General features: G+C 48.1%; 1 protein-coding gene across 1 annotated transcript in view; it reads left to right on the plus strand.

The window, feature by feature from the left end:
- LOC123731710 (uncharacterized protein KIAA2012 homolog) overlaps positions 1-22,752 on the plus strand; it is a 33,836-nt gene extending 11,084 nt beyond the window's left edge. The window contains exons 4-14 of the mRNA XM_045711112.1: positions 2,507-2,652; positions 3,676-3,757; positions 3,842-4,142; positions 5,029-5,200; positions 9,154-9,241; positions 10,415-10,556; positions 11,283-11,463; positions 15,035-15,096; positions 16,968-17,140; positions 17,884-18,103; positions 22,372-22,752. Of these exons, the coding sequence (XP_045567068.1) occupies positions 2,507-2,652; positions 3,676-3,757; positions 3,842-4,142; positions 5,029-5,200; positions 9,154-9,241; positions 10,415-10,556; positions 11,283-11,463; positions 15,035-15,096; positions 16,968-17,140; positions 17,884-18,103; positions 22,372-22,555 (1,751 nt within the window). The 3' untranslated portion in view covers positions 22,556-22,752. The remainder of the gene's footprint in view (positions 1-2,506; positions 2,653-3,675; positions 3,758-3,841; positions 4,143-5,028; positions 5,201-9,153; positions 9,242-10,414; positions 10,557-11,282; positions 11,464-15,034; positions 15,097-16,967; positions 17,141-17,883; positions 18,104-22,371) is intronic.
- The last annotated feature ends 291 nt before the right edge of the window (positions 22,753-23,043 follow it).

A 23,043-nucleotide genomic window follows, 5' to 3' on the forward strand; every position in this document is an offset into this window, starting at 1 on the left:
ATACCTAGAACCTAGGAGTCTACCTAGGAGTCTACCCAGGACCTAGGAGTATACCTAGAACCTAGGAGTCTACCTAGAACCTAGGAGTCTACCTAGAACCTAGGAGTCTACCTAGAACCTAGGAGTCTACCTAGAAGTCTACCCAGAACCTAGGAGTATACCTAGAACCTAGGAGTCTACCTAGAACCTATGAGTCTACCTAGGAGTCTACCTAGAACCTAGGAGTCTACCTAGAACCTAGGAGTCTACCTAGAACCTAGGAGTCTACCTAGGAGTCTACCTAGAACCTAGGAGTCTACCTTTAACCTAGGAGTCTACCTAGAACCTAGGAGTCTACCTAGAACCTAGTAGTCTACCCAGAACCTAGGAGTCTACCTAGAACCTAGGAGTCTACCTAGGAGTCTACCTAGGAGTCTACCTAGAACCTAGGAGTCTACCTAGAACCTAGGAGTCTACCTAGAACCTAGGAGTCTACCTAGGAGTCTACCTAGAACCTAGGGAGTCTACCTAGAACCTAGGAGTCTACCTAGAACCTAGGAATCTACCTAGAACCTAGGAGTCTACCTAGAACCTAGGAGTCTACCTAGAACCTAGGAGTCTACCTAGAAGTCTACCCAGAACCTAGGAGTATACCTAGAACCTAGGAGTCTACCTAGAACCTATGAGTCTACCTAGAACCTAGGAGGAGTCTACCTAGAACCTAGGAGTCTACCCAGAACCTAGGAGTCTACCTAGAACCTAGGAATCTACCTAGAACCTAGGAGTCTACCTAGGAGTCTACCTAGAACCTAGGAGTCTACCTAGGAGTCTACCTAGAAACTAGGAGTCTACCCAGAACCTAGGAGTCTACCTAGAACCTAGGAATCTACCTAGAACCTAGGAGTCTACCTAGAAACTAGGAGTCTACCCAGAACCTAGGAGTCTACCTAGAACCTAGGAGTCTACCCAGAACCTAGGAGTCTACCCAGAACCTAGGAGTCTACATAGAACCTAGGAGTCTACCTAGAACCTAGGAATCTACCTAGAACCTAGGAGTCTACCTAGAACCTAGGAGTCTACCTAGAACCTAGGAGTCTACCCAGAACCTAGTAGTCTACATAGAACCTATGAGTCTACCTAGAACCTAGGAGTCTACCTAGAACCTAGGAGTCTACCTAGGAGTCTACCTAGAACCTAGGAGTCTACCTAGAACCTAGGAGTCTACCTAGGAGTCTACCTAGAACCTAGGAGTCTACCTAGAACCTAGGAATCTACCTATAACCTAGGAGTCTACCTAGGAGTCTACCTAGAACCTAGGAGTCTACCTAGAACCTAGGAGTCTACCTAGAACCTAGGAGTCTACCTAGGAGTCTACCTAGAACCTAGGAGTCTACCTAGAACCTAGGAGTCTACCTAGAACCTATGAGTCTACCCAGAACCTAGGAGTCTACCTAGAACCTAGGAGTATACCTAGAACCTAGGAGTCTACCTAGGAGTCTACCTAGAACCTAGGAGTCTACCTAGAAGTCTACCCAGAACCTAGGAGTATACCTAGAACCTAGGAGTCTACCTAGGAGTCTACCCAGGACATAGGAGTATACCTAGAACCTAGGAGTCTACCTAGAACCTAGGAGTCTACCTAGAACCTAGGAGTCTACCTAGAACCTAGGAGTCTACCTAGAAGTCTACCCAGAACCTAGGAGTATACCTAGAACCTAGGAGTCTACCTAGAACCTATGAGTCTACCTAGGAGTCTACCTAGAACCTAGGAGTCTACCTAGAACCTAGGAGTCTACCTAGAACCTAGGAGTCTACCTAGGAGTCTACCTAGAACCTAGGAGTCTACCTAGAACCTAGGAGTCTACCTATAACCTAGGAGTCTACCTAGGAGTCTACCTAGAACCTAGGAGTCTACCTAGAACCTAGTAGTCTACCCAGAACCTAGGAGTCTACCTAGAACCTAGGAGTCTACCTAGGAGTCTACCTAGGAGTCTACCTAGAACCTAGGAGTCTACCTAGAACCTAGGAGTCTACCTAGGAGTCTACCTAGAACCTAGGAGTCTACCTAGAACCTAGGAGTCTACCTAGAACCTAGGAATCTACCTAGAACCTAGGAGTCTACCTAGAACCTAGGAGTCTACCTAGAACCTAGGAGTCTACCTAGAAGTCTACCCAGAACCTAGGAGTCTACCTATAACCTATGAGTCTACATAGAACCTATGAGTCTACCTAGAACCTGTTGAGACATACTCGAGAGGAAACACGACATGGAAATGTCTCAGAGAGCCATGTGATTGGAAGTTCTTTATGGACCAGATTTAAAAACGGAGTTTACAGTATTCTCTATCTACATGGAAATGCTGGTCACAGTTTTGAATCGGGAATACCCAGCCATCGTCATGTCTCAAAACGCAGGTGATGGCTGGGTATGTAGTGGCTGTTTTGATTCGGTTTCATTACGTACCCGCAGCTTATATAAAAGTGGATCAGTTATATATCTGATCGCCTTTTTTCATTCTTGTTCCAGGGGAAGCCAGTAATCCTGAAAGACCCCAAACCAACATGGACGAATGTGAATTAGTCCAAGAGGTGGGATCTGATGGACAAACGGTCGTGTCTGGTGAACAGAGACAGGAACCTGAATCTCCCAGGAACAGAACTACACGGAAACAGGTGAGCAGCATTACATTTACTATACTACACTTAGTCTGATCTACTACACTTAGTCTGATCTACTGCATTTAGTCTGATCAACTACACTTAGTCTGATCTACTACACTTAGTCTGGTCTAATGCACTTAGTCTGATCTACTGCACTTAGTCTGATCTACTGCATTTAGTCTGATCTAGTCTGGTCTAGTCTGATCAACTACACTTAGTCTGATCTACTGCATTTAGTCTGATCAACTACACTTAGTCTGATCTAATGCACTTAGTCTGGTCTAATGCACTTAGTCTGATCTACTGCACTTAGTCTGATCTACTGCACTTAGTCTGATCTACTGCATTTAGTCTGATCTAGTCTGGTCTAGTCTGGTCTAGTCTGATCTAATGCACTTAGTCTGGTCTAGTCTGATCTAATGCACTTAGTCTGGTCTAGTCTGATCTAATGCACTTAGTCTGGTCTAGTCTGATCTAATGCACTTAGTCTGGTCTACTGCATTTAGTCTGATCTACTGCACTTAGTCTGATCTACTGCATTTAGTCTGATCTAGTCTGATCTAACGCACTTAGTCTGGTCTAGTCTGATCTAGTCTGATCTAACGCACTTAGTCTGGTCTAGTCTGATCTAACGCACTTAGTCTGGTCTAGTCTGATCTAACGCACTTAGTCTGGTCTAGTCTGATCTAGTCTGATCTAACGCACTTAGTCTGGTCTAGTCTGATCTAACGCACTTAGTCTGGTCTAGTCTGATCTAATGCACTTAGTCTGGTCTACTGCACTTAGTCTGGTCTAATGCACTTAGTCTGATTTAGTCTGATCTAGTCTGATCTAGTCTGATCCAGTCTGATTTAGTCTGATCTAGTCTGATCTAGTCTGATCCAGTCTGATCTAGTCTGATCTAGTCTGATCCAGTCTGATCTAGTCTGATCTAGTCTGATCTAGTCTGATCTAGTCTGATCTAGTCTGATCCAGTCTGATCTACCGCCTGTTGTAGTCTCGTCTAACGCTGTAGTGTGTCTCTCCCCTGGCCAGCTGCACCCAGACGCTCAGAGACCCGGAGGACGACATAAAGACATGATGGCTGCTCTGAGCTACAACCTCCGCAGCAGGACAGGTAAAAACAAAACAAAAACCGGGGCGGCTGTTGGGCCAGTATCCGGATCTGCAAGGACCTGAACTATACACCCTCTGCTTGTAGCACCAGTGGAGATTCCAAGACAGGAGGAAGGGAAGGCGACACGGGAAGGAAAGGAGGTGAGGAGGGAGGAAGCTGAGGAGAAGTCTACGACAAGGAAGAGGAGGCAGGATCTGGATCAGACAGGTCCACAGACGAGTGGGGTATCCTCCTTACCTACCACAGAAGAAGAAGAAGAAGAAGAGACCCAAAACATCAACCCCCACAAACCTTCACAGCCAATCCCCACAGGTCTCTCTACAGAACGGGCCCTCTCTCAGAAGAAAAATCCCAATCGCTCAGAGGGACCACTTACACCCAGTGGGTGAGTGAAAAAGACTGTATCCCACATGGCTTCCTACACCCTACATAGTGTACTGCTAGTGACCAGGACTCATAGGACCCATTTGGGACTCAGACAGACCTTAATCGAGTCCTGTCCCTACTATCTCAGATCTACTATCTGGGCTGCAGGTTGAAAGGGTCCTGAGTAGCAGGTATAGGTCAAAGGTCACAGTGTACAGGGTTCTTCTAGTCCTCATTCATATCCTGTCTAATTGCTTTTTTGTCTCCCTCCCTCATACCCCCTTCCTCTCCCACTCTCTCCCCCCTCCCCTGTCCACCCGCTCTCTCCCTCCCTCAGTCTCTCCTTCTCTCTCCCTCCCTCAGTCTCCCTCCCCTGTCCACCCCATCTCTCCCTCTCTCTCCCTCCCTCAGCCTCCCTCCCCTGTCCACCCCATCTCTCTCCCTCCCTCAGTCTCTCCTTCTCTCCCTCCCTCAGCCTCCCTCCCCTGTCCACCCCATCTCTCTCCCTCCCTCAGTCTCTCCTTCTCTCTCCCTCCCTCAGCCTCCCTCCCCTGTCCACCCCATCTCTCCTTCTCTCTCCCTCCCTCAGCCTCCCTCCCCTGTTCACCCCATCTCTCTCCCTCCCTCAGTCTCTCCATCTCTCCCTCCCTCAGCCTCCCTCCCTGTCTCTCCTTCTCTCTCCCTCCCTCAGCCTCCCCTCCCTGTCTCTCCTGCTCTCTCCCTCCCTCAGCCTCCCTCCCTGTCTCTCCTTCTCTCTCCCTCCCTCAGCCTCCCTCCCCTGTCCACCCCATCTCTCTCCCTCCCTCTGTCATCTCCCTCATCCTCCCGTCTCTTCAGTTCCTGCCTCTAATATCTCCGTCTTTATCGATCGTTACCTTTAAATCCTGCCTCTTCTCTCTTTTTAGCAGGAAAAGAGGCCATTCTAAGAAAACAAACGTGACAGTAGATGAACAGAATCCACAGCAGGTGGAGGGACAGACACAGGAAACAGGTGAACAAACCATCAGAGAGAAGAAGAAGAAGGACACATTGAATAAAGAGGTGGAATCACAGGACTCTCCCACTCTACAGAAAATGGTACGTTATGGTGTTCAAATCTAATTTTGACCATGTTCTGTTATAATCTCCACCCGGCACAGCCAGAAGAGGACTGGCCACCCCTCATTAGCCTGGTTCCTCTCTAGGTTTCTTCCTAGGTTCTGGCCTTTCTAGGGAGTTTTTCCTAGGGAGTTTTTCCTAGCCACCCCTCATAGCCTGGTTCCTCTCTAGGTTTCTTCCTAGGTTCTGGCCTTTCTAGGGAGTTTTTCCTAGGGAGTTTTTCCTAGCCACCGTGCTTCTACACCTGCATTGCTTGCTGTTTGGGGGGTTTTAGGCTGGGTTTCTGTACAGCACTTTGAGAATATCAGCTGATGTACGAAGGGCTATATAAATACATTTGATTTGATTTTATCGGTCACATACACGTAAATAAGAATTTGTTCTTAACTGACTTGCCTAGTTAAATAAAGGTATAATAAATAAATAAATACACATGGTTAGCAGATGTTAATGAGAGTGTAGCGAAATGCTTGTGTTTCTAGCTCCGACCATGCAGTAATATCTAACAATTTCACAACAAATACCTAATACACACAGATCTAAGTAAAGAAATGAAATAAGAATATTTACATATAAATATATGGATGAGCAAAGCGGCATAGGCTAAGATGCAGTAGATGGTATAAAATACAGCATATACATATGAGATGAGTAATACAGTAGAATAGAGTACAGTATATACATATGAGATGAGTAATACAGTAGAATAGAATACAGTGTATACATATGAGATGAGTAATACAGTAGAATAGAATACAGTAGATACATATGAGATGAGTAATACAGTAGAATAGAGTACAGTATATACATATGAGATGAGTAATACAGTAGAATAGAGTACAGTATATACATATGAGATGAGTAATACAGTAGAATAGAATACAGTATATACATATGAGATGAGTAATACATAGACTAAGATACAGTAGACTAGAATACAGTATATACATATGAGATGAGTAATACAAGATATGTAAACATTATTAAAGTGACTAGTGATCCATTTATTAAAGTGGCCAATGATTCCGAGTCTGTATGTAGGCAGCAGCCTCTCTGTGCTAGTGATGGCTGTTTTAACAGTCTGATGGCCTGGAGATAGAAGCTGTTTTTCAGTTTCTCTGTCCCAGCTTTGATGCACCTGTACTGACCTCACCTTCTGGATGATAGCGGGGTGAACAGGCAGTGGCTCGGGTGGTTGTTGTCCTTGATGATCTTTTTGGCCTTCCTGTGACATCGGGTGGTGTAGGTGTCATGGAGGGCAGGTAGTTTGCCCCCGGTGATGCGTTGTGTAGACCTCACTACCCTCTGGAGAGCCCTGCGGTTGTGGGTGGAGCAGCTGCCGTACCAGGCGGTGATACAGCCTGACAGGATGCTCTCGATTGTGCATCTGTAGAAGTTTGTGAGTGTTTTTGGTGACAAGTCGAATTTCTTCAGCCTCCTGAGGTTGTAGAGGTGCTGCTGCGCCTTCTTCACCACGCTGTCTGTGTGGGTGGTCCATTTCAGTTTGTCAGTGACATGTACGCCGAGGAACTTAAAACTTTCCACCTTCTCCACTGCTGTCCCGTCGATGTGGATAGGGGCTGCTCCCTCTGCTGTTTCCTGAAGTCCACGATCATCTCCTTTGTTTTGTTGACATTGAGTGAGAGGTTATTTTCCTGACACCACACTCCCTGGGCCCTCACCTCCTCCCTGTAGGCTGTCTCTCCACCAGGGCCCCTCACCTCCTCCCTGTAGGCCGTCTCTCCACCAGGGCCCCTCACCTCCTCCCTGTAGGCCGTCTCTCCACCAGGACCCTCACCTCCTCCCTGTAGGCCGTCTGGTCCCTGTTGGTAATCAAGCCTACCACTGTAGTGTCGTCTGCAAACTTGATGACTGAGTTGGAGGCGTGCATGGCCACGCAGTCATGGGTGAACAGGGAGTACAGGAGAGGGCTGAGAACGCACCCTTGTGGGAACCCAGTGTTGTCCCAAGTGACACCCTATTCCCTACATAGTGCACTCCTATTGACCAGAGCCCTATGGGCCCTAGTGCACTATATAGGCAATAGGGTACCACTTGGGACTCTGTCCTTAATGTATCCAACACATAATACTGTAGTTTAATAACCCCCCCTGGTCTGTATCCAACACATAATACTGTAGTTTAATAACCCCCCTGGTCTGTATCCATCACATAATACTGTAGTTTAATAACCCCCTGGTCTGTATCCATCACATAATACTGTAGTTTAATACCCCCCCTGGTCTGTATCCATCACATAATACTGTAGTTTAATAACCCCCTGGTCTGTATCCATCACATAATACTGTACTTTAATAAACCCCCCTGGTCTGTATCCAACACATAATACTGTAGTTTAATAACCCCCCTGGTCTGTATCCATCACATAATACTGTAGTTTAATAACCCCCCTGGTCTGTATCCAACACATAATACTGTAGTTTAATAACCCCCCCTGGTCTGTATCCATCACATAATACTGTAGTTTAATAACCCCCCTGGTCTGTATCCATCACATAATACTGTAGTTTAATAACCCCCCTGGTCTATATCCAACACATAATACTGTAGTTTAATAAACCCCCCCCTGGTCTGTATCCAACACATAATACTGTAGTTTAATAACCCCCTGGTCTGTATCCATCACATAATACTGTAGTTTAATAACCCCCCTGGTCTGTATCCAACACATAATACTGTAGTTTAATAAACCCCCCTGGTCTGTATCCAACACATAATACTGTAGTTTAATAACCCCCCCTGGTCTGTATCCAACACATAATACTGTAGTTTAATAAACCCCCCTGGTCTGTATCCAACACATAATACTGTAGTTTAATAACCCCCCCTGGTCTGTATCCATCACATAATACTGTAGTTTAATAACCCCCCTGGTCTGTATCCAACACATAATACTGTAGTTTAATAAACCCCCCCTGGTCTGTATCCAACACATAATACTGTAGTTTAATAAACCCCCTGGTCTGTATCCAACACATAATACTGTAGTTTAATAAACCCCCTGGTCTGTATCCAACACATAATACTGTAGTTTAATAAACCCCCCTGGTCTGTATCCAACACATAATACTGTAGTTTAATAAACCCCCTGGTCTGTATCCAACACATAATACTGTAGTTTAATAAACCCCCTGGTCTGTATCCAACACATAATACTGTAGTTTAATAAACCCCCCCTGGTCTGTATCCAACACATAATACTGTAGTTTAATAACCCCCCTGGTCTGTATCCAACACATAATACTGTAGTTTAATAAACCCCCCCTGGTCTGTATCCAACACATAATACTGTAGTTTAATAACCCCCCTGGTCTGTATCCAACACATAATACTGTAGTTTAATAACCCCCCTGGTCTGTATCCATCACATAATACTGTAGTTTAATACCCCCCCTGGTCTGTATCCAACACATAATACTGTAGTTTAATAAACCCCCCTGGTCTGTATCCAACACATAATACTGTAGTTTAATAACCCCCCCTGGTCTGTATCCATCACATAATACTGTAGTTTAATAACCCCCCTGGTCTGTATCCATCACATAATACTGTAGTTTAATACCCCCCTGGTCTGTATCCAACACATAATACTGTAGTTTAATAAACCCCCCCTGGTCTGTATCCAACACATAATACTGTAGTTTAATAAACCCCCCCTGGTCTGTATCCAACACATAATACTGTAGTTTAATAACCCCCCCTGGTCTGTATCCAACACATAATACTGTAGTTTAATAACCCCCCCTGGTCTGTATCCATCACATAATACTGTAGTTTAATACCCCCCCTGGTCTGTATCCAACACATAATACTGTAGTTTAATAACCCCCCTGGTCTGTATCCATCACATAATACTGTAGTTTAATAGAAACCGAGGAGGAGCTTCATTGATGTCATTTCCTGTTTTCCAGACAAAGAGAAAAGTGATTGAAGGACAAGAGCAGAACCAGGAAGTCTTCTCCAAGGAGGCGGGGAAGAAGAAGAAGGCCCGGGTCAAAGGTAGTGCACTACATAGGGAATAGGGCTCTGGTCTATAGTAGTGCACTACATAGGGAATAGGGCTCTGGTCTATAGTAGTGCACTACATAGGGAATAGGGCTCTGGTCTATAGTAGTGCACTACATAGGGAATAGGGCTCTGGTCTATAGTAGTGCACTACATAGGGAATAGGGCTCTGGTCTATAGTAGTGCACTACATAGGGGATAGGGCTCTGGTCTATAGTAGTGCACTATATAGGGAATAAGGCTCTGGTCTATAGTAGTGCACTATATAGGGAATAAGGCTCTGGTCTATAGTAGTGCACTATATAGGGAATAAGGCTCTGGTCTATAGTAGTGCACTATATAGGGAATAGGGCTCTGGTCTATAGTAGTGCACTATATAGGGAATAGGGCTCTGGTCTATAGTAGTGCACTATATAGGGAATAGGGCTCTGGTCTATAGTAGTGCACTACATAGGGAATAGGGCTCTGGTCTATAGTAGTGCACTACATAGGGAATAGGGCTCTGGTCTATAGTAGTGCACTATATAGGGAATAGGGCCCTGGTCTATAGTAGTGCACTACATAGGGAATAGGGCTCTGGTCTATAGTAGTGCACTACATAGGGAATAGGGCCCTGGTCTATAGTAGTGCACTATATAGGGAATAGGGCCCTGGTCTATAGTAGTGCACTATATAGGGGATAGGGCCCTGGTCTATAGTAGTGCACTACATAGGGGATAGGGCCCTGGTCTAAAGTAGTGCACTATATAGGGAATAGGGCTCTGGTCTAAAGTAGTGCACTATATAGGGGATAGGGCCCTGGTCTATAGTAGTGCACTACATAGGGAATAGGGCCCTGGTCTATAGTAGTGCACTATATAGGGAATAGGGCCCTGGTCTATAGTAGTGCACTATATAGGGAATAAGGCTCTGGTCTAAAGTAGTGCACTACATAGGGAATAGGGCTCTGGTCTATAGTAGTGCACTACATAGGGGATAGGGCTCTGGTCTAAAGTAGTGCACTATATAGGGAATAGGGCTCTGGTCTAAAGTAGTGCACTATATAGGGAATAGGGTGCCATAGGGCCCTGGTCTATAGTAGTGCACTATATAGGGAATAGGGTGCCATTTGGGATGCATGCATGGTGTCTGAGACCCATCTCCTCTGATTCCCTCCCTGTCTTATAGGAAAACCTAAAGAGAAGACGAACAAGACCAACGAGTCTGAGACGTCTCCATCTGCGTTGGGTCCTGGTGGAGACGTGAAGAAGGACACTGAGGAGCGTAGCGTTGTCCAATCCCCTAGATCCAATCACAGCTCTGTAAACAGGTGGGTTGGTTTTTATCCAATCACAGCTCTGTAAACAGGTGGGTTGGTTTTTATCCAATCACAGCTCTGTAAACAGGTGGGTTGGTTTTTATCCAATCACAGCTCTGTAAACAGGTGGGTTGGTTTTTATCCAATCACAGCTCTGTAAACAGGTGGGTTGGTTTTTATCCAATCACAGCTCTGTAAACAGGTGGGTTGGTTTTTATCCAATCACAGCTCTGTAAACAGGTGGGTTGGTTTTTATCCAATCACAGCTCTGTAAACAGGTGGGTTGGTTTTTATCCAATCACAGCTCTGTAAACAGGTGGGTTGGTTTTTATCCAATCACAGCTCTGTAAACAGGTGGGTTGGTTTTTATCCAATCACACCTCTGTAAACAGGTGGGTTGGTTTTTATCCAATCACAGCTCTGTAAACAGGTGGGTTGGTTTTATCCAATCACAGCTCTGTAAACAGTTGGGTTGGTTTTTATCCAATCACAGCTCTGTAAACAGTTGGGTTGGTTTTATCCAATCACAGCTCTGTAAACAGATGGGTTGGTTTTTATCCAATCACAGCTCTGTAAACAGGTGGGTTGGTTTTTATCCAATCACAGCTCTGTAAAAAGATGGGTTGGTTTTTATCCAATCACAGCTCTGTAAACAGGTGGGTTGGTTTTTATCCAATCACAGCTCTGTAAACACTTCCACTGTCTTCCAAGAGTTTCTGAATTCCCTTTTGTCTTCAGGAGCTCCTCATCCAATGGGCAGTCAGGTCAGAGATCACACAGATCGACCTCCTGTGAGGACGAGGTTTTACCGTCCGGACAACGACGGTCCTCTCGTGACCAACTGTCATCCTCCTCGGTTGTCGTGGCAGCGGAAACCCAACCGTTAAATCTGGTCATGTCTGACACCAGCATCAGTACTGTGAGTATGGAGGACATAGTATGCATGGGGAAATGACCCCTCATTCACTATATAGTGCACTACTATTGACTAGGGCCCCTAGGGTCAAAGGGCTCTAGTCAGAAGTAGTGCACTATGTAGGGAACCTGACGTCACTTCGGACAAACCTTCTCAGGATTGCTTTTACCCAATGTTATTTTGAAATACTAGTGACCTCAGTGCCAACACCTAGCGACTTCGTACAGAAGTTCACGACCTCTGGGCGTGACTGGTTAAGTTGTTGGACTGATGGTTGCAGGGACCCGGGTTTGAGTCCTGGTTGGCGCTACCCTTGAATTCACTACATTATCCATGATCTGTTTTATTTGGGGTAATAAAGGACAAGAACAGAGGAGAAGCAGCAGCCCGTACGGAGCAACAGAAGAATGTGTTGGTTGAGAAGGCAGAGCGTCGCCGACTAGAGGTGGAGAGGAAGAGGAAGGAGAGAGAGGAGGAGAGGAGGAGGCAGCAGGAGCGGGAGGAGAGAGAGGAGCGCATGAGGCTGGAGCTGGAAGAGGAGCAGAATCAGAGAGCTGAGGAACTCAGGTTGGGTGTCTAACTAACTTCCTGTTATGGGCTGGGATGGGGCACCGCCCTCTAGTGGATATTATATGAATTACCTCAAATGTGGAACAACTGTATTCAAATCAAATCAAATTTTATTTGTCACATAACACATGGTTAGCAGATGTTAATGCGAGTGTAGCGAAATGCTTGTGCTTCTAGTTCCGACCGTGCAGTAATATCTAACAAGTAATCTAACCTAACAATTTCACAACATCTACCTTATACACACAAGTGTAAAGGAATGAATAAGAATATGAACATATAAATATATGAATGAGTGATGGCCGAACGGCATAGGCAAGATGCAGTAGATGGTATAGAGTACAGTATATACATATGAGATGAGTATTGTAGGGAATGTAAACATTATAGAAAGTGGCTAGTGATACATTTATTACATCAATTTTCCCATTATTAAAGTGGGTGGAGTTGAGTCAGTATGTAGGCAGCAGCCTCTCTGTGCTAGTGATGGCTGTTTAACAGTCTGATGGCCTTGAGATAGAAGCTGTTTTTCAGTCTCTCGGTCCCAGCTTTGATGTACCTGTACTGACCTCACCTTCTGGATGATAGCGGGGTGAACAGGCAGTGGCTCGGGTGGTTGTTGTCCTTGATGATCTTTTTGGCCTTCCTGTGACATCGGGTGGTGTAGGTGTCCTGGAGGGCAGGTAGTTTGCCCCCGGTGATGTGTTGTGCAGACCTCACTACCCTCTGGAGAGACTTACGGTTGTGGGCGGTGCAGTTGCCGTACCAGGCGGTGATACAGCCCAACAGGATGCTCTCGATTGTGCATCTGTAAAAGTGTTTTTGGTGACAAGCCGAATTTCTTCAGCCTCCTGAGGTTGAAGAGGCGCTGCTGTACCTTCTTCACCACGCTGTCTGTATGGGTGGACCATTTCAGTTTGTCCGTGATGTGTACGCCGAGGAACTTTAAACTTTCCACCTTCTCCACTACTGTCCCGTCAATGTGGATAGGGGGGATGCTCCATCTGCTGTTTCCTGAAGTCCACGATCATCTCCTTTGTTTTGTTGACATTGAGTGAGAGGTTATTTTCCTGACACCACACTCCGAGGGCCCTCACCTCCTCCCTGTAGGCCGTCTCGTCGTTGTTGGTAATCAGGCCTATTACTGTAGTGTCGTCTGCAAACTTGATGATTGAGTTGGAGGCGTGCATGGCCACGCAGTCATGGGTGAACAGGGAGTACAGGAGAGGGCTGAGAACGCACCCTTGTGGGGCCCCAGTGTTGAGGATCAACGGGGTGGAGAAGTTGTTTCCTAACCTCACCACCTGGGGGCGGCCCGTCAGGAAGTCCAGGACCCAATTGCACAGGACGAGGTCGAGACCCAGGGTCTCGAGCTTAATGACGAGTTGAGGGTACTATGGTGTTAAATGCTGAGCTGTAGTCGATTAACAGCATTCTTACATTGGTATTCCTCTTGTCCAGATGGTTAGGGCAGTGTGCAGTGTGGTTGCGATTGCGTCGTCTGTGGACCTATTGGGGCGGTAAGTAAATTGGAGTGGCTCTAGGGTGTCAGGTAGGGTGGAGGTGATATGATCCTTGACTAGACTCTCAAAGCACTTCATGATGACAGAAGTGAGTGCTACGGGGCGATAGTCATTTAGCTCAGTTACCTTAGCTTTCTTGGGTACAGGAACAATGGTGGCCCTCTTGAAGCATGTGGGAACAGCAGACTGGGATAAGGATTGATTGAATATGTCCGTAAACACACCAGCCAGCTGGTCTGCGCATGCTCTGAGGACGCGGCCGGGGATGCCGTCTGGCCCGGCAGCCTTGCGAGGGTTAACACGTTTAAATGTTTTACTCACGTTGGCTGCAGTGAAGGGAGCCCGCAGGTTTTGGTAGCGGGCCGTGTCAGTGGCACTGTGTTGTCCTCCAAGCGAACAAAGAAGTTGTTTAGTTTGTCTGGGAGCAAGACATCGGTGTCCGTGACGGGGCTGGTTTTCCAGAAGAAAAAAAAATCCAGAAAAACGCATGTCAAAAATGTTATAAATTGATTTGCATTTTAATGAGGGAAATAAGTATTTGACCCCCTCTGCAAAACATGACTTAGTCCTTGGTGGCAAAACCCTTGTTGCCAATCACAGAGGTCAGACGTTTCTTGTAGTTGGCCACCAGGTTTGCACACATCTCAGGAGGGATTTTGTCCCACTCCTCTTTGCAGATCTTCTCCAAATCATTGAGGATTCGAGGCTGACGTTTGGCAACTCGAACCTTCAGCTCCCCTCCACAGATTTTCTTCAAATGATTGACAATGCCACACAGCTACATGCACAATACCCATCAATGCGATGCAAAACAGATGCTAATTATCGTAATAACACTTCTCCGTGCCAATACAATGCATTTACAATCGCGGAACGCAAACAATCACGTACAATGCAGCTTGGACGCAGCTTCCCACAAGAGCGCTGCACTAAACTTCGTATGATAACCCGGGAAATGTGTATTCCATAGCAACGAGTTGTTAACGGCAACACTATAGCTACGTCGTTTACTCAACCATTGGTCAAGGTCTGCGACCACCCTTCATCGATGCAATGCAAAGCACCTCTTCTACCAGATAAAACAACATTTAAAACCAATCAGATTATATTATAAACCAAACATATCTACCAGATAAAAAAAAGATGGCAGCTAGCAAAATAACACAAGGCCAGCCAGGCTGCCTGTTCTTACCCAGATTCAAAAGAGTTGCCAGCCTCCTTGATGCTGTGTTGACCCTCCTCTGTCCTTCCACTCCACACGGAATTTGCTTATAAAATCCCTCTCAAATACCAGTTGAATCAGCTGTGATTTCCTCCTGTGCAACATGCTCCGTCTGTGCTTATAAGTTGCCGTGGATGCTTCAAAATGTTAATCCCAACTTCAACGCCATCATCATCACAGTAGGCGTAGCTGTTAGAGGCCCGGGGTATTTATCCAAAAATGCTCTGCGTAACGTATGGTCCATTTTTCATTTCTCCAGATCGGGCGATTTCAGTCTGTAACTGAAACTGGCGTGGGCTTCGACAAGCTGTTGGCTGTTTGGTTGGTTAAACGTTGCTCCCAGTACGGCATCCAGAGTGCTGAAAAACAGTATTTTGCACTCCCTCTCATGATCCTCTTCTTCCTGGCCCATTGTTGTTTCACCACATATTCCTTCAGATTACCACATATTCCTTCAGATTACTACAGATTACTACAGATTACCACATATTCCTTCAGATTACTACAGATTACTACAGATTACCACATATTCCTTCAGATTACTACAGATTTCTACAGATTACCACATATTCCTTCAGATTACTACAGATTACTACAGATTACCACATATTCCTTCAGATTACTACAGATTACTACAGATTACTACATATTCCTTCAGATTGCTACAGATTACTACAGATTACTACATATTCCTTCAGATTACTACAGATTACTACAGATTACCACATATTACTACATATTCCTTCAGATTACTACAGATTCCTTCAGATTACTACAGATTACTACAGATTACTACTCACTACTCTTTGCCGTTTGCTTGGAGCAGGGGTGTCCGTGTGCTTGTATTTCCTTGCAGGAATATTCCAGCCACTTTTTCTGCCTTTAAACCACGCGCTACAAAATGGCGGTTTTCTCCCACAGTACAGGACAGGCGGGTATCTTGGTGGCTGCAGGCCCCTCCTCTGGTTGGTTACCTTCTATGTCACCAGGCTGCAAGACGGTTGTGCAGGTGCCTTTGCTGCTGGGCTCGACGGCCTTGGACTAGGTGATTAGGATCGGCTAATCACCAGCTTCCCTGTGGCTCAGTTGGTAGAGCACGGTGTGTCCAACGCCAGGGTTGTGGGTTCGATTCCCACGGGGGGCCAGTAGAAAAGAAAATAATAAAAAAATGTATGAAATGAAATGAAATGTATGCATTCACTACTGTAAATTGCTCTGGATAAGAGCGTCTGCTAAAATGACTAAAAATGTAAATGGCTTAGTGGCCTTGGCCTCTGTGGCAGACTTCTCGCCACGCCACTTTGATCCGATGATGCCATTGTGCCCTGGCGAAGCCACTTTCTAATATCCATTATGCTACCTACCTACCTGTTAACATTAGCTAAATTCCATCCAGCTGCACGGCGAATTTGAAAATTAACCCACATTTTTTTTAACTGGTAAATTGCGTATGACGTACATATTGTAATGATTATCTTTAGGAGAAGTAGAGGAGTCAGGGGCAGGACACAGGGATCAATGTAAACAAACGTGTTTCCTTGAAAAAAACTATAAATCTTCTCCTAGGAAAATACATTTTGCGGAGAAACACCTCCGACCACACAAAACAGGAAACCGACAAGACAAACAGGAAATGCAGAGGTTTAAATAATGAACATAATTAGGGGAAATCAAAAACACAATAAAGACAAAACCAAACGAACAGTGAAACATCGATCGGTGGCGACTAGTAAGCCGGTGACGTCGACCGCCGCCCGAACAAGGAGAGGGGTCGACTTCGGCGGGAAGTCGTGACACAATATGATACATGCAAGGGAGTTGCATGAATGAAGCATACACAAAAAAAAAATCGCCTGGGCACGACGGAGTAGGTAGATTGTCGGACAGAATAGGGATACAAAACTGATGGAGGACAATATTCCAACTAAGGGGCAATGCCCCCTTTTGCACCCTCGTGGCGCCGGGCCTGGGCAGGTAGTCTAGCTGTTTAAGAGCACTGGATCACTTACCGAAAGTTTGCTGATTTGAATCCCGTGCCGACTTGTTGACAAATTTATCAATGTGCCTTTGAGCAAGGCACTTAACTCTAATTGCTTCTGTAAGTCGCTCTGGATAAGAGCGTCTGCTAAATTATTAAAATATAAATGTAAATGTTTTTGTTTTTTATATATAGTAAAGATCTCTTCCTGCAGGCTGAGGAGACTGGCTGAGGAGGAAGAGAGACAACTTTTAGAGGAGAAGGAGACTGAGAGGAGAAGAAAGGAGCAGGCGGAGAAAGAGAGGGAGTGGAGGAAGAAGGAGAAGAAGAGACGACAGTTTGAGATGATTCAGAAGATCAGACAGGAGGAGGAGGAACGCAGGGCAGGTGAACGACTCCACACACACACACCTGTCCCAGGTACCTGTCCCAGGTAAACGAGCGGTTGAGAGCAGTAGAATACAACAGGTGCAATTACAAAATTTGTTTTTTGCATCTGCAATTTTCTTTTCTTGTTATGTCCGTCACTGACATTCACTCATTTTAGCTATGTCAGCTAACAATTTTTAGATTGGTAGTTAGTCTAACCAGCTATCTAAACTTGTAATAATCATGGTGGAATACCGACCAGGCACCTGCCCAGGGGCTCTTACCACCAGGGGGCCCCCATTGATTTTCTTAGTCATTAACTCAGATATCATATTAACACAACATAAGTCTTGGCAAAATGTGTAGAATTGCAGGAAATTAACATAAAAACTATAATTGTTCTCTCCGCCATCAAGGGGGGGCACTATAAGATTTTGCCACAAGGTAGGACCCCCCCCCAACCAAATCTCGCTTAGGGTTCCCAAAAGGCTAGGGCCAGCCCTGCAAACACACACACACACACACACACACACACACACACACACACACACACACACACACACACACACACACACACACACACACACACACACACACACACACACACACACACACACACACACACACACACACACCACCACCACCACCACCACCACCACCACCACCACCACACACACACACCACACACACCACACACACACACCACACACACACACACAGACCTGAATATAACAAGTGTGTCCCCTCCACTCTACCTACAGCTGAGTTGGAGCTGCAGCGACTCGAGGAGGCGATGAGTAAAGAAGAGGATAGGAAGAGGCTGGCAGCGATGGAGGACCATGAGAAGAGAGAGTACCTGCAGAAACAGAAGGAGGAGGAAGAGGAGAGGAAGAAAGTAGTGGAGGAGAGAAAAATCAGAGAGGAAGAGGCAGCGCAGTGGGCTAAAGAAGAGGCACGACTACAAGCTGAACTGTTCGCCAGGTATCTCAATCTCTTCATTGTTGCTGCCATGTCCAATCCTTTACAGCAGAAGGGACGTTTGCATACCGGTAGTTTCCTGAAAAAGGACCAATGAGCATCAACATGTGAAGTGCATAGGAACATGTCAAATTGGGTGTCAAATGAAAGCTGATATTTTTGGGGGAAATGAAGGTCTAGATACATTTTCACTCATTTTCTATCTTCAAAACGGGCAGTTCCACTGTAACAGAATTATTCTTTGACTCAGATTTTCACTTTAAAATGTATGCCAAACAAAACTTAAAAGTTTAAGAAACAAACTCCATACATAAGGACTACTTTGAACAATTTACACAGAAAATTTCACAAAACGCATTTACTGAAAGAACTGTGCAGATGCAAACTTTGGTAAAATAATTACACTAACATCTCCCTCAATGTTTAATTCGAACTAAGATTCAAAGATGTCTTCAGAAAGAAGTGGGTTTCATCTATGACATGATACCTTTTGGGTTTTAATTTTTTTATTTGGGTTTTTGAACTACAGTAGATGAAGTGGATTTACATCAGGACCAGGGTGGTAGGCCTGGCTAACAGGGTCTAGGGTGGTAGGCCTGGCTAGGCTAACAGGGACCAGGGTGGTAGGCCTGGCTAACAGGGACCAGGGTGGTAGGCCTGGCTAACAGGGTCTAGGGTGGTAGGCCTGGCTAACAGGGTCTAGGGTGGTAGGCCTGGCTAACAGGGACCAGGGTGGTAGGCCTGGCTAACAGGGTCTAGGGTGGTAGGCCTGGCTAACAGGGTCCAGGGTGGTAGGCCTGGCTAGGCTAACAGGGTCCAGGGTGGTAGGCCTGGCTAACAGGGTCCAGGGTGGTAGGCCTGGCTAGGCTAACAGGGTCTAGGGTGGTAGAACTGGCTAGGCTAACAGGGTCTAGGGTGGTAGGCCTGGCTAACAGGGTCCAGGGTGGTAGGCCTGGCTAACAGGGTCTAGGGTAGTAGGCCTGGCTAACAGGGACCAGGGTGGTAGGCCTGGCTAACAGGGTCTAGGGTGGTAGGCCTGGCTAACAGGGACCAGGGTGGTAGGCCTGGCTAACAGGGACCAGGGTGGTAGGACTGGCTAACAGGGTCTAGGGTGGTAGGCCTGGCTAACAGGGTCCAGGGTGGTAGGACTGGCTAACAGGGTCTAGGGTGGTAGGCCTGGCTAACAGGGTCTAGGGTGGTAGGCCTGGCTAACAGGGTCTAGGGTGGTAGGCCTGGCTAACAGGGTCCAGGGTGGTAGGCCTGGCTAACAGGGACCAGGGTGGTAGGCCTGGCTAACAGGGTCTAGGGTGGTAGGCCTGGCTAACAGGGTCTAGGGTGGTAGGCCTGGCTAGGCTAACAGGGTCCAGGGTGGTAGGCCTGGCTAACAGGGTCTAGGGTGGTAGGCCTGGCTAACAGGGTCTAGGGTGGTAGGCCTGGCTAACAGGGTCTAGGGTGGTAGGCCTGGCTAACAGGGACCAGGGTGGTAGGCCTGGCTAACAGGGTCTAGGGTGGTAGGCCTGGCTAGGCTAACAGGGTCCAGGGTGGTAGGCCTGGCTAACAGGGACCAGGGTGGTAGGCCTGGCTAACAGGGTCTAGGGTGGTAGGCCTGGCTAACAGGGTCTAGGGTGGTAGGCCTGGCTAGGCTAGGCTAACAGGGTCTAGGGTGGTAGGCCTGGCTAACAGGGACCAGGGTGGTAGGCCTGGCTAACAGGGACCAGGGTGGTAGGCCTGGCTAGGCTAACAGGGTCTAGGCTGGTAGGCCTGGCTAGGCTAACAGGGACCAGGGTGCTAGGCCTGGCTAGGCTAACAGGGTCTAGGGTGGTAGAACTGGCTAGGCTAACAGGGTCTAGGGTGGTAGGCCTGGCTAACAGGGTCCAGGGTGGTAGGCCTGGCTAACAGGGTCTAGGGTGGTAGGCCTGGCTAACAGGGACCAGGGTGGTAGGCCTGGCTAACAGGGTCTAGGGTGGTAGGCCTGGCTAACAGGGTCCAGGGTGGTAGGCCTGGCTAACAGGGTCTAGGGTGGTAGGCCTGGCTAACAGGGTCTAGGGTGGTAGGCCTGGCTAACAGGGTCTAGGGTGGTAGGCCTGGCTAACAGGGTCTAGGGTGGTAGGCCTGGCTAGGCTAACAGGGTCCAGGGTGGTAGGCCTGGCTAATAGGGTACAGGGTGGTAGGCCTGGCTAACAGGGTCTAGGGTGGTAGGCCTGGCTAACAGGGTCTAGGGTGGTAGGCCTGGCTAGGCTAGGCTAACAGGGTCTAGGGTGGTAGGCCTGGCTAACAGGGACCAGGGTGGTAGGCCTGGCTAACAGGGTCTAGGGTGGTAGGCCTGGCTAACAGGGTCCAGGGTGGTAGGCCTGGCTAGGCTAACAGGGTCTAGGGTGGTAGGCCTGGCTAACAGGGTCTAGGGTGCCAGGCCTGGCTAACAGGGTCTAGGGTGGTAGGCCTGGCTAGGCTAACAGGGTCTAGGGTGGTAGGCCTGGCTAGGCTAACAGGGTCTAGGGTGGTAGGCCTGGCTAACAGGGTCCAGGGTGCTAGGCCTGGCTAACAGGGTCTAGGGTGGTAGGCCTGGCTAACAGGGTCTAGAGTGCCAGGCCTGGCTAACAGGGTCCAGGGTGGTAGGCCTGGCTAACAGGGTCTAGGGTGGTAGGCCTGGCTAACAGGGTCTAGGGTGGTAGGCCTGGCTAACAGGGTCCAGGGTGGTAGGCCTGGCTAACAGGGTCTAGGGTGGTAGGCCTGGCTAGGCTAACAGGGTCTAGGGTGGTAGGCCTGGCTAGGCTAACAGGGTCTAGGGTGGTAGGCCTGGCTAACAGGGTCTAGAGTGCCAGGCCTGGCTAACAGGGTCCAGGGTGGTAGGCCTGGCTAACAGGGTCTAGGGTGGTAGGCCTGGCTAACAGGGTCTAGGGTGGTAGGCCTGGCTAACAGGGTCTAGGGTGGTAGAACTGGCTAGGCTAACAGGGTCCAGGGTGGTAGGCCTGGCTAACAGGGTCTAGGGTGGTAGGCCTGGCTAACAGGGTCTAGGGTGGTAGGCCTGGCTAACAGGGTCCAGGGTGGTAGGCCTGGCTAACAGGGTCTAGGGTGGTAGGCCTGGCTAACAGGGTCCAGGGTGGTAGGCCTGGCTAACAGGGTCTAGGGTGGTAGGCCTGGCTAACAGGGTCTAGGGTGCTAGGCCTGGCTAACAGGGTCTAGGGTGGTAGGCCTGGCTAACAGGGTCCAGGGTGGTAGGCCTGGCTAACAGGGTCTAGGGTGGTAGGCCTGGCTAACAGGGTCTAGGGTGGTAGGCCTGGCTAGGCTAACAGGGTCTAGGGTGGTAGGCCTGGCTAACAGGGTCTAGGGTGCCAGGCCTGGCTAGGCTAACAGGGTCTAGGGTGGTAGGCCTGGCTAACAGGGTCTAGGGTGGTAGGCCTGGCTAACAGGGTCCAGGGTGGTAGGCCTGGCTAACAGGGTCTAGGGTGGTAGGCCTGGCTAACAGGGACCAGGGTGGTAGGCCTGGCTAACAGGGTCTAGGGTGGTAGGACTGGCTAACAGGGACCAGGGTGGTAGGCCTGGCTAACAGGGTCTAGGGTGGTAGGCCTGGCTAGGCTAACAGGGTCTAGGGTGGTAGGCCTGGCTAACAGGGTCTAGGGTGGTAGGCCTGGCTAACAGGGACCAGGGTGGTAGGCCTGGCTAACAGGGTCTAGGGTGGTAGGCCTGGCTAACAGGGACCAGGGTGGTAGGCCTGGCTAACAGGGTCTAGGGTGGTAGGCCTGGCTAACAGGGTCTAGGGTGCTAGGCCTGGCTAACAGGGTCTAGGGTGGTAGGCCTGGCTAACAGGGTCTAGGGTGGTAGGCCTGGCTAACAGGGTCTAGGGTGCCAGGCCTGGCTAGGCTAACAGGGTCTAGGGTGGTAGGCCTGGCTAACAGGGTCTAGGGTGGTAGGCCTGGCTAGGCTAACAGGGTCTAGGGTGGTAGGCCTGGCTAACAGGGTCTAGGGTGGTAGGCCTGGCTAACAGGGTCCAGGGTGGTAGGCCTGGCTAACAGGGTCTAGGGTGGTAGGCCTGGCTAAGAGATCCATAACATGAAGATGTGTCAGTAAGAGGAAGTGGACAGGAAGGTGTATTCATTACGCCGATTCTGTTGCAAAGGTCCCGCCCCTCTGACCTTCTCATCCAAAAATGGGTTTTGAGAAGGAGGCGAGAGGAATGCGATGAATCAAGGCAATGGAGATCGTCCCCTAGAAAAGTATATATATATATTTTTTTTTTGTCCCATCTCTTCCTCCCTCTCTCCCGTCCACAGGCAGAGGGCTATGCTGGAGCAGCAGCTACAGTTTCGTCGAGGCTTGCTGACGGAGGCCGGGGCTCTGGGACAGACTCAGGACATCTCTCGAGCTTGGGTCTACTCTTACTTCCAGCTCATACAACTACTGGGGCTGACTGAGGTCCCCACAGCACAGGAAGACTCACCCGAAGACATGTCCTAGAATTTAAGGGGAAAACTAAAAGGATGTGGCTGAACAGCAAACCAACGTTGAATTTCCAAGTTGGGTCAAATTAGGTTATGATTAAGGTAAGGGTAAGTTTAGGTCGGACTGTCAATGGGATGCTAGTCGGTCAGGTCCCTTCAGTCAGGTCCTTCAGTCACGTCCCTTCAGTCAGGTCCTTCAGTCACGTCCCTTCAGTCACGTCCTTCAGTCACGTCCTTCAGTCACGTCCCTTCAGTCACGTACTTCAGTCACGTCCTTCAGTCACGTCCCTTCAGTCACGTCCTTCAGTCACGTCCCTTCAGTCAGGTCCCTTCAGTCACGTCCTTCAGTCACGTCCTTCAGTCACGTCCTTCAGTCACGTCCTTCAGTCACGTCCCTTCAGTCACGTCCCTTCAGTCACGTCCCTTCAGTCACGTCCCTTAGTCAGGGCCTTCAGTCACGTCCTTCAGTCACGTCCCTTCAGTCACGTACTTCAGTCACGTCCT

Source organism: Salmo salar, unplaced genomic scaffold, assembly GCF_905237065.1.
Source record: "Salmo salar unplaced genomic scaffold, Ssal_v3.1, whole genome shotgun sequence".
Lineage (NCBI taxonomy): Eukaryota > Metazoa > Chordata > Actinopteri > Salmoniformes > Salmonidae > Salmo > Salmo salar.